Source organism: Haliaeetus leucocephalus, unplaced genomic scaffold (genome assembly GCF_000737465.1).
Source record: "Haliaeetus leucocephalus isolate CR32 unplaced genomic scaffold, Haliaeetus_leucocephalus-4.0 Scaffold139, whole genome shotgun sequence".
NCBI lineage: Eukaryota > Metazoa > Chordata > Aves > Accipitriformes > Accipitridae > Haliaeetus > Haliaeetus leucocephalus.
The window spans coordinates 115,464-127,803 of record NW_010972575.1 but is presented as its reverse complement, the minus strand read 5'-3'; the positions used below and the strand labels follow the sequence as shown (position 1 = coordinate 127,803).

At 35.5% G+C, this 12,340-nt stretch overlaps 1 protein-coding gene across 9 annotated transcripts in view; it reads right to left on the bottom strand.

Moving 5' to 3' along the window:
- JAK2 (Janus kinase 2) overlaps window positions 1-12,340 on the bottom strand; it is a 65,488-nt gene that overhangs the window by 15,475 nt on the left and 37,673 nt on the right. For all 9 annotated transcript variants that reach the window (XR_775538.1, XM_010586036.1, XM_010586033.1 and 6 more), the window contains 9 exons: window positions 12,072-12,258; window positions 9,920-10,047; window positions 9,280-9,414; window positions 7,533-7,620; window positions 5,339-5,466; window positions 4,403-4,541; window positions 2,327-2,478; window positions 1,115-1,265; window positions 297-433 (listed from right to left, as the gene is read on the bottom strand). Coding sequence is in view for 8 of the 9 variants with exons in the window: in XM_010586036.1 (XP_010584338.1) it covers window positions 297-433; window positions 1,115-1,265; window positions 2,327-2,478; window positions 4,403-4,541; window positions 5,339-5,466; window positions 7,533-7,620; window positions 9,280-9,414; window positions 9,920-10,047; window positions 12,072-12,258 (1,245 nt within the window). In the remaining variant the exon portion in view is untranslated. The remainder of the gene's footprint in view (window positions 1-296; window positions 434-1,114; window positions 1,266-2,326; window positions 2,479-4,402; window positions 4,542-5,338; window positions 5,467-7,532; window positions 7,621-9,279; window positions 9,415-9,919; window positions 10,048-12,071; window positions 12,259-12,340) is intronic.

Here is a 12,340-nt window from a genome sequence, read left to right as displayed (position 1 = left end):
GGGAAGGGGGGGGAAGGGGGGGGAAGGGGGGGGAGATTATGTCAGATGCAGCTCTGCATTTTAGCCTTTCAGTGTGACTGGATTTTTTGTAGAGGTCAGCTATCTTTCTTCTAGCTAATGATACTGTGAAACTGAAAAAAGATCTAGAAGGAACTGCATGTTGTGGTCAGATAAGACTGAAATTATTCATTTCTGTAACAGAAGTCTCAATGTAAATAATGTATATGGGATCATCAGAAGATAACTGAAAAAGATAGTTCTTTCCTAGGCAATTAGAGAATTTCAAAACATCCTACCTTGCCAAGTTGCTGTAAAAACTTAAGATGTCTTTCTTCAAATTGTGTTGGGTCACGATCTTCAAAAGCGCCAGAAAATCCAAGTGCTCCAATTCTCATATTTGGCAACATATCACTTTCTGTCAGTAGCTCGTAATCTGAGGGGTAGGAGGAAGAAGGGAAGAGAGAAAGGGAACAGGAGGCACAGAGAAGCAAATAGGAGAAGAAGAAATTTATTACAGTCATGGCATGTACTACCTTTGCTTGGCATACTCCAAGCTCAGTAGAATATTAACAACCACCCTAATTTCTGTATAGTAACTTGCAGTCAAAGACAAAGATGTATTACAAAAAAGCCAAAAGACTTGTCTTGAGTCATAGCAAGTCTTGTTCTAATTTCCAATTTTCTTTTTTGCAGGCCTATGGTACTTTAAATTTAGTGACTATTGTGCAACAACTCCATTACTGCAGAGGGGAGAAATGTAAACTTCACAAGGGCTTGTGACAACACATATCTTCCACTTGGAAAAAAGAAAGATACCTATTTATTTTATTGAGAGAAAAAAGAAAGACAGTCACAAACATAACATACTTGGTTAAGAGACTAGAATGTTTGGGATAGACATAATGAAACCACAAAACTTCTTTGAATGATAATGCTAACTTCTAATGTGCTCTCTTTTAGAACAAACTAAAAAGCAGTAACAGAGTCCTTACGAACTTAGATTTCTGGGGCTGCTTTGGAGAGTGGTTGTGGGTCAACATACCAAAAAGGAAATGAACCAACAAGAATCAGGGTTCTTTTTGTCTAGTGTGTTCTTGTTGTATCACAGACTCACCTGGAGTGAACAAACTATTCAAGTCGCGTATAATTGCTCTAAATGAAGGCCTGAAATCTGGCTCATAATCCATACAGTTGTTTATAAGGTTTGCTAGTTCTGTCCAGTTGGGGGCAGGAAGCTGGTGCCTATCTTCATAAAACTGTAGTTTCTGGAATTAAATAGATAAAAGCCATTTTAATATACAACCATGAAGAGTTGCAGAAGCCTTAACATTCTCACCAGAGCAGCCAAAAGATACAACTCTCAGCCTAGACTTATCTCATCAAATGCACATCTGACCAATTTACATCAAAAGCAAAGGCTGACAATGTAGCAAGACTGGCCTAATTCAGAGTAATCTGTTCAGAAATTCCCAGTCAGTTACTGGTGGAAGATGATAAAATAGCAAAAGATAATGAGAAAGGTGGTGTCTCCTTTATTGGCAATTTCGTAAAACCTCAACTGGATGGGTCCAACAGAAAATTCTATCCACTTGTGAGCTGGCTGACCTCCTCCAGTTGTGAAAAGCTTCATGAGTATTATGAAAGAATGTAGATTAGTACAGGAGAGGAGGGCAACTTCAGAAATACCTAGATATGTATAAGCTAGGCCCAGGTAGACCTTAGCGCTTATTATAAGAGCTGATCAGACCACCTCAGAAATCAGATCAGGCTTTGTGAGAAGGTAACAGTCCATTTATAAAAATAATACTACAAATCTTTTTGTCAAGTAGAAAAGGAAATAATCTTTTTGCTTCCAACTAAGGAAGCAAATACATAAAAAACAGTATTTCTATGGAATGTGTTTCCCCTCCATCTCCTGCCCCTAATTGAGATGTTAACATTTCTGGTTTAGCTAAAATAGAATTGTCTGCAACACACAAAGTCTGACAGTATTTAAGATGGTCAATTACTAGAATAAAGCCAATTAACATCCATGTACATTGCTCAGAATACTTTTTGTTTAAAGTGATATGCTGTTGCAACAATGCAACAGAAATATGAACAAGATAATACTGGCAACTGTACTTCAAAAATAAAAATCAAAACTGACAACATAAAAACAAACCTGAAATCATCACTTCTGATCATTATCTACCAATGAAAGTGTCTTTTTACTACAGTAGTCATGGGCCACACCACTTTACATGCTGATATAGTTACAACAGCAGATGTTTTAAATTAGAAGTGTCCAAAGAACTGTTATGACTGCAGACCCAGTAATACTTACTCTTGAAGAATCCAATGCACTCAGAGGTTTGTCTCCTCCACTGCAGATTTCCCACAAAGTAGTACCAAAACTCCATTTGTCTGTGGCCAGACTTAATTGTTTGGGATTCTCAATACATTCAGGTGGAACCCATGGTATTCTCTCAAGAAGAACTGTGCAATCACACAAAGGAAACATCATGTCAAGATTAATAAGAAAACCCCAGAAAATTCTATAACATATTTGATTTAGTAAAAATTACTTTAGTATACATAGGTATTTCATTCTGTAATGTGCTTTTAATACTGTCCTGGTTTCAGCTGGGATAGAGTTAATTTTCTTCTTAGTAGCTGGTACAGTGTATTTTGAATTTAGTGTGAGAATAATGTTGATAACACACTGATGTTTTAGTTGTTGCTAAGTAGCGCTTAGGATCTAAGTTAAGGATTTTTCTCTTTCCCATGATCTCCCAGCAAGCAGGTGTACAAGCAGCTGGGAGGGAGCACAGCCAGGACAGCTGACCCTAACTAGCCAAAGGGATATTCCATACCATAGAACATCATACTCAGTATATAAACCAGGGGGAGTTGGCTGGGTGGGGTGGATTGCTGCTCTGGCATCGGTCAGTGGGTGGGAAGCAACTGCACTGTGCATCACTTTTTTTTAAAAATTATTTTAGTATATTCCTTTTCATTACTATCACTATTATTATTATTATATTTTACTGTTATTATTTTTAGTGTTACACCTTATTTTACTTTAGTTATTAAATCGTTCTTATCTCAACCCATGAGTTTTACTTTTTTTTTTATGATTTGCCTCACCGTCCCACTGGGGATGTGGGGGGGAAGTGAGCAAGCGGCTGCATGGTGCCGAGTTGCTGGCTGGGCTTAAACCACAACAAATACCTTTCCAAAGTTTTGCTCCTGCCTAAAGACAAAGCTACAGAATATGTACAAAGATAATATTTATGAATCAGAGTGGAGGACCATTATTTTTATTGTAAAAGAAGTCTAAAGTTATACAGCTGCCTTAACATCATTTCCACATTATATTTTTGCTCCAACTGCTCTATTTCCCACAATGTTACCAAGATTTAGTAGCTACCACAAAGGAACTAGATGGCAAAGAGTAAGAAGTACTTTGCTAGTGTTTGGCACATTATGGCACAGCAAAAGGCACTATAACAAGGAATTTAATCTTACTTGATTTTTAAACTTTTGATACTGATTGTATGTAACACGGTAAAAGATGGTATGGTACTGATGCAGATTTAGAGCTCCTTAAAATGAGACCTTGTAAGATTAGTGTAGGCTTCTCATTTAAAAAGGGAATTTAATTTTTTTTTTGAAAATTATGATACTGCATTGCTTATAGCCTCTTAGATGTGTTATTACTTTTGTCATGTATAAAATTACCAAATATAAAGTGAGTTCATTTTTCCAAAATTATTAAAAAGACTAGATAAAGAATAGTCAGGTTACTTCAGTTTCATTAGCATAACAATCTTGCACACACTTTTGATTTCTTTTCACTTAATTTTGCTGTTTATAAAGCCTAGAATAGCCTCAATGGCAGATGATAATCCAGTATTTTTAGCATCATCATGGTTTCAGGTATTCACCAAGAAATGCACTGAAGGCGATTTTCCACTGCCAGGTAGCATTTTCAAAAGTGCATTTACTTTCAGCTCTGAAAGCTTCTCCAAGCTATAGAAAACAACAATTTAATCTTGATCTATAACAGGATACTAAGTCCAGCAGCTACCTGCAGATGCAAGAGACTTACTCATGGTACATTATAGCATACTAATAGTAGTATTACCAGTTAAAAACAAAAGTGGAAAATGAGAACAGCAGGGAAAAAACCCTCACACAATGGAGAATTGTGTTTTATTTCCTGTAGCTGTTTGTTGATAAAGAAGATACACTCAAAACTGCTGACTAGGAGTCCAGAGATTATTTTAAAGTGACAGATGGATGAAGGAACTTTGTAACAGAAGTACTTTAGATGGTGGTCAGAAAAAAAATCAAAAACCACCCAAACTTATTTTTCAAGTCAGAAGCATTAAACAAGAAAGCCGACACAAAGACTTACTATCTCTTGGCAAAACTGTAATACTGATGCCAGGATCACTTAGTTTTATAAACGGAAGGTTTCCAGACTTCCTGTCTTCCTCTCTGATAAGCAAGATGTTTTTTGCACAGACATTCCCATGAACAAGGCCTTTATCCTCCTATGAACAGAAATGAACCTTTTACATACTGACAAAAAAAATCTTAAAAGAGGTATTTAAAAACCAATTCTTTACAGCATGAGGGAAACATCAGCAAAGAAAATAATGATCCTAGATTAAGTTGATCAAATCTCAGACATTTCAGCTGTTCCTCTCAGTCTTATAGTTTATAGCCAATTTTCATTCATTTTAATAAGTTTAAAATTACTTAATGTATGTTAACTCAGAAGAATACTGATCCATCAGTATGATCCATTTAAAATGAACATAAGAACATTTAAACTCTGTTAAAGGGAAGACTTATCTAATCACATATCCTGTCTTGAATAACAGACTTTATGTTGAATTCAACAGACTCTAAGGTTGGGACCTAATGCACAAAAAGAATGTGCTCGCAGTCTGAACAGTACAATGTTTTCCCCTCCCAGTGATTAACTACCAACACTACCAGGAAATAGTTTATGTTCAGCATCATGAGCTGAAGTGGTAAAACCAGGAAGGTCTGATTCCTGGGGGGGGGGCGGGGAGCGCGGAGAGAGAAAAGAATTTTTACTGGAAATGTGTTTTTATTTCATACTAAACCATAAAGCATTAAAAAAGAATGGGAAATTCAATTACACTTTGTGCAAGATACGAAGGTCTGTCCTTGGCTATCCACTAATTATGTGGTATATGCCATGCCTATTTTCAAATACCCTTGAGTTTCAAGAAGTAGGGTGATAGCTCAGCCATTCTACATGTATTAGCCTGAAACATTGGAATTTAGCCATAACAAAACTGAGGAATAAACAACTTACCAGAAAATGCATGGCTAATGCCAACTGTTTGGCTACTTCCAGCTTCCACAAGATATTGATAACATTTTTGTTCTTTTTCAAATACGTGTCTAAGGATCCAAATTTTACATATTCTTGTACAAGGATGTCTGATTTAAAATAGCAAGAAGAGTAACAATTAAAACCAACAACAAATAATGGAATTTCAGGACAGATTCATTACTCTAGTACTACCCATCTCTTTCTTTGATACCTCGTTGGTGAGCTAACTATAAATTTGAAGCTATATGACATCTGAGTATTGCCACAAATACTCCATGTTCTTTTTACCTCTTCAAGGTGTGGAAGTTTGCCCAGTTTCTTCTCAAATGCAAAATTACTAGATTTAATAGCTTTTTACAGAATAGGTTTCCACCTTAACAAATCCACTAAGCATCTTTCCACCCTCACTTGAAAGGCACAATAATGTAAATTCTGATAAAACATAGTAGTGCACAACAATATCAATGTAGTGAGTCAAATAACATTCAAGTCATTCATTCTATTCTTATTGAAAAATACGATGCTTTGCTAACAAAAGATGCTTTTCTTGAAAACAGATTAATATTTGCACTAAAAAAAAAGTGTGCATATATATATATGACATATGCCTCCATGCAGTCATCCAGTGAATAACCCAAGAAACAAGATCCATTCATAGCACTGCACAGTCTACATCAGTTTCAATACAACAATTTCAAACTGCATGATCGAACTCTTGCCTTCAGCTGCAAGATGCTGACATTGCAGTGCTTCTCATTTAGACTCTAAAGACACTGGAAACTACTGGTATTATATTTGGTTGTAACAAACTGATTTTTATAACAATTTCATTTTATAGACAGCAAACTTTTTTTTTTTACAATTATGTGAAGCAATTTTCATCAAATCTGTACATCAAGTATGTAACCCACAAAAAATAACAACCTCTCTTCCCATTTCTTAGTAACTGCCTCTTACTAAACTGTAATAAGTGTCTTCAGAAATAGAACCATCTATAGAGGGCAACTGTGATCTAAAGGAAAAATAAGTTACCGTATACATCTTTGGATAATTTTTTGTTTTTTAATTATACACTTGATCTACCTGGAATTTTATATATAGTCCCTGTGCATGGTACAATGAATAAACTAGAACAAACACTCGTAGGCATTTTTGCGAACAAACTGACATAACAAGGTCTTGGCCAAACATAATGCTGTGCCTTTTCCAGCCTCTTAAGATAAGCAACTCCTGATACAGAATCCACCCTCACTTTTGCAAATTCCTTCTCTCTTAATGCAGGCAACTGTTTACATAATATGCTTATACAGTTATTATAAAATGCTTCCTTTTGTTACAAATTTCTAATCACAGGAAAAAAAAAATGGTTTTAGGGCAAACCAACGTTTCTGCCTAAAGACTGAATAAAGAAGAAAAACTGCCAAAGTGAGACCCAGCAGCACATATTCAAAGGTAGCACACATAAGCATATGACAACCATCCAAATTTATTTACAAGACATTATAAATATATTTCAGGTGTTCTAAAAAAACCCAAACAACCTTATTAATACATAGTCACAATGCAGTAAGCTAACCTGAAACCACATTCTACATCTGTTGACAATACAAAGATTTTACCTTTGTTAATATTTTGTAGTGTTTTTGTTAAAATAATGGGACCTCATGTTTTCAGAATGGGATCTCTAAACCAACTTCCCAAAGCTGTATTTGTGCTCACAAAGACAGCACATGGGTGGGAAAGAGTGGCAGTTTAAATTTCTGATCCCAGTAAACTAAGATTTTGTTGGGTAGCCAAGCACTTCCCTTTCTAGCTAACCACAGTTGATACAATGTAGGGGTGCAATTTTTCTGGCATTTCAAAAGCTTGTTTCAGAAGTTCAGCAAAACTTTTCAAAAGTGAGATTTTCAGAACAGACGTGACTGAGTTATTTACAGAGGTTACTATTCACGCTGACTGTATTCACACAATTTTTTCATCTTCTTTGTTTTCACCATATTAATTAGTTTTCATACACCAAGACTAATACTACTGCAATGTGAACACGTATTGGGTGTCCAGCTGGTGTGACAGGTTGGTTTTGTTTTCCCCTGCCTTTACCTAGAGCCAATGGCAACCTCTAAATAGACAGCTGTATAAAATTAGTACAAAAAGATCATCTATTTCTACTTACTTTCCTCTCCACATACGCAGACTCCATAATTTAACACCAAATGTTTGTAAGAAAGCTGGCTCATCATACTTGCTGCCTCAAAGAAGGACTTTGAGGAAGGAGAGAGAGATTGAGAGAATAAATATCAGTGAAAAGAAACCCCCAAAACATTACATGATTTCTAATAAATTTATTAAAACCATGTGCATTTTTAAAAACATTTCAACTTCCACATTATTGCAAAGACCCTGTGTAACATATTTTATATTGTTTATGGTTGGTTTAGGTTTGGTTTTCTTCCTTTTTTAAATAACTGATAATCCCCATTCCAGAGAGGTTAGCAATCTCTTTTTCTGCAGGCAGGGGTATCTCAACGTTTTAAAAAGAATCTTCTCTTCCATGTCAATTAGCTAAGTAAAGTAAACCACAGACAAATTCATGATGCACTACTGAGTTTTCAATAATACACTGATTCCAATAATACACTATTGTACACTAATTCCAGTAATACACTAATAATACACTATTGAGATTCCAGTAATACACTAATTCAGAACAGTCTGAATAATACACTATTTAGTTTCCAATTTATTTCTTCCTAGCACATTATTAACTTAAAAGACAAGTATTATATCACTCATACACTACTGTGAGACCTTACCTAACCTTGTCAGGAAGGTTTCAGATGCTTTTATTTCTTTAGTTATTTTTTAATTCTCTTTAGTGGCATCTCCAGCTACACTTACTTGTATACTGATTATTCACCCAACAAAACAAGGTAAAAATTAGCGTATTTTCCTTCAGGTGAATATATTTGTATTTCTGCACTCTTAGTCCTTTTAACAAGTGATTTTCACTTAACTTTAGAATGTAAGTATGTTACCCAGCTTATTAAAACTAAAATAACGGTTATAGTTTCTTTACTGTTTTCAATTGTCCGAAGTGTATGCCTATGTTGCTTATGAATATTAGTTTTCTGAAATGTCTTTTCCTTTTTTGCTTACATTTTCTTACAGATTTGTCTAAAGTAATTGAAAAGTTCAGTACACAATGGACTGGTTCTCTTGGCTGCAAATACAGCTAGATTAATTAGGAATTTGATTCAATTGCATCATCAAAATAAACAATAAACAGCCACATAAAGTTACATTAATACATTAAAGACTTTAGCAAGATGTGGTAGTGTTTAAAATTAAATTCTCACATACACAATCTTGGGCTCAATTACATTACCAGTGCATTAGTTTTTGCACAAAGGCATTTCAGGTTTGCTCACAGCTTCACTCAAACAGTGAAAAGTCTAAGTGAATATGGATGATTCTACATATGGCAAGTGTTTCTCATACATAAATACTTCTGATTTTTAATGACTTGATGTGAAATGTTGATTTTACTGGAGAATCAGTGCAACTCCAAAACATTGAACATAGCCTACCAAAAGAAAGTAGTTTTCCATAAATGTTGGTCCCTCATCTGTACATAATGAATTTACTGGTAAAGGCAATTCTGTGGCCATGCCACTGTTCTCTGGCCCTCATTGGGAAGCTCTGAATTCTCTGATGGATGGTGGGGAGAGGGGAAATGAAGTACATTGGCTTTGGGAAGTACACCTATCTCAAATTCATTCTCCCAGTGAAACAAGGCCAACAATGAGCTTGGTTCAAAACACAGCCCTCCACCAGTGTAACAAATAGTCTTTTATTTTAAGAAAAGTAATGCTCAACATAACAAGGACAAACGTTATATAGCAGTTGACAATCACACCAACCTCAGAATAGTTTCTATGCACTTTATCCAGCACCTTTAAAAGAACTTCAGTTTGATGGAGCTGGCCATAGTCTCCCACTTCCTTCCTTACACCTTTGAAAATCTTAGTAAATGTGCCCTGTCCAAGACTCTCCTCCTAAAAGACAGGAAGGATACAGATAGGAAAAAAAAATCAGTAATCTCTGCCTGTTTTGAAAAGATCTCTTAAACAACTACCTTAAGTAATGCATATGCAAATCTTTACAGCTCATACACCTCTAGAGTCAGACTGAGGGGACAAGGAAGCAACTATAATCAGAAACAGCTTAAATCTTTGCTTATTGTTTCATTGACTCCTCAAGGATCTCAGAAAATAACTTGCTGCAAGAACCAGAGCGGAAGGAATTGCTGTTAAAGATATATTTAGATATCCCTACAATAAAGAAAACAAGTGTCAAAAGGACACTTAATTAAAAAAGACCACTCACTTGTACTAATGGAAAATTAAAAAAAAAAATTATTTTCTCTCACAACTCTAAGGAAAGATTAGAGCAAAATCTCATAGCTAAGATAAGGCTCTTTTACACATATACTGAGTTTTTTAAAACTTAGTGTGTATTAAACCAACCATCTGCAGTGGAAGAAGCAACTAATGGACTTACAAATATTAAATCCTCATTCCGGATTTTGTGAAAGACCATCTGGTTGACATTATTGTGTCTCTGTAGCGTAGGTGATGAAGGTACATCAGAAACACTATTGCTTCTGAAGACTAGGAGATTTGATTTATCTGGGAAAAGAAGGGGGGGGGGAGAAAAACAAAGTAAATTTGTAAAATATGAAACTAAAACAGTACTATTTCACAAGGATTATTAATGAGAAGCTGTTAATCCAACAAAAAGAAGGTATCACACTGAGATCAGTTTATTCAAAAAACCACACAGTATTTCATTAAACAAATTCAAAGTCCAATTTTTTTCTCATCAGCAAAACACTTAGGTTCACTCAGCTAATTCAAGTTTAAGTGCTCCTACATTCTGAAAATATTCCTGCCTCCTTTCACATTTGAACTTCTGTATTTGTGGTAACAATCAGGGATGGGTAAAGGGGATGTAAGTTATCTCCTTCTTTTATATTACAAAGTCATTCTGTTAAACATGTGCATATCTTTGATGCCTCTTTAAATCTTTTACATATTTTTACCCTGGCAGCACCTTAGTGATCCTCATTGCCTTACATTTACCAGAGTAATTATTCTTCAAGTGATTTTGAAAAAGGGTCTCCATAAAGCAGACCAGGTCTGTTAGTAAAACATATTCGTGGCTATATGCGTGCATGCGTGACTATATTTAATCAATAATTTATAATTCCGATGCATATACATTTTTGGTTTCAATAGAAATAAGGTTACAAAATTATTCTCTGTAGTGTACATATGTATTTACTTATCAAATCTTTTCTAAGCTTTTGAATTCATTGGCTAATTTCAGTCAAATTTGAAAGAGGTGAAAGTAATAACAAATAGTCTATTCTCTCAAGTTTTTGTTTAAGTAGGGACTTGGACAGAGACAAAGACTTACTAATATTAACTGTAAATAGTACTACTTAGAATAAGCAAAAAGGGCAGGTGTTATCAGAATTCATAAAGGAGAAAGATACTAGGAATATCAAAGTTAGGCAAAAACCTTTAATGTAAATTCAAGAAAAATCCACTCAGACAGGAGCTCTATTCCATGTGTATTTTCAGTTTTAAAAAGAATTTGAGATCACACTGCAGCCTTGGCATAATTCAGCTGTCAACAAACAATGAAAGAAATTAACTGGCATTGTTTGTTCCATTAATTATGGAACTATCCTCAGTGAGAAATGATACATGTAGTAGCTCTTTCCTTCTTAAGACAGGAAAACACTTGACTGAAGAAGAAACGCTGCTGCATACAATCCACTGCAATTAAGAAACCAGTTTTGCTTCTAACCGTGGGAAGTGGCTACCATGATTCCTTCAGGAATACCATCTTATAACAAAGTAAAATTTAGCAGACACTAGGACTGAAAACTATGCCTAAGAAGATGCACAAATAAGTAAGTGAAATAAAAAAAAAAACAACAAACACGAACACATATATATATATATATATATATATGTTGTGGTTTAACCCCAACCAGCAACTAAGCACCACACAGCTGCTCACTCACTCCCCCCCCACCCAGTGGGGTGGGGGAGAAAATCAGGAAAAGAAGCAAAATCCATGGGTTGAGATAAGAATGGTTTAATGGAACAGAAAAGAAGAAACTAATAATGATAGCACTAATAAAATGACAACAGAAATAATAGAAGGATTGGAATGTACAAATGATGCGCAGGGCAATTGCTCACCACCCACCGATCAACCTCCAGTTAGTCCCTGAGCGGCGATTCCCCCGGCCCCCACTCCCCCCAGTTTATATACTAGGCATGACGTCCCATGGTATGGAATACATCATTGGCCAGTTTGGGTCAGCTGCCCTGGCTGTGTCCTGTGCCAACTTCTTGTGCCCCTCCAGCTTTCTCGCTGGCTGGGCATCAGAAGCTGAAAAATCCCTGACTTTAGTCTAAACACTACTGAGCAACAACTGAAAACATCAGTGTGTTATCAACATTCTTCTCATACTGAACTCAAAACGTAGCACTGTACCAGCTACTAGGAAGACAGTTAACTCTATCCCAGCTGAAACCAGGACAACCTACCAGAGAGTCATTTGATGTTAACTTATTTTTAAATCTTTAATTTAAAAGATGGAAACTCTTCTGCTTAGAAATAACTTCTCTCTTACCTTTTGGTTTTGGAGGACAGCACTTGATGAACTGGAAAATTATGCTGTCTGAACGGACGGTTTCTGTCTGGTAACAGGTCAGCAGATCCTTAAGATTACCAAAACTTCTCTTGGTTCCACTAAGGTTATATTCTCCATTCTCATTCTTTGTAATTAAGCAGTGCTTATAATCAGTGGTATTCTCACGCTGCAGAGGTTTTTTCCATTAAAAATAAAATTGATCAATATTTAGTATTTGAAAGCTTATTTAAATGTATAGCACTCTACTA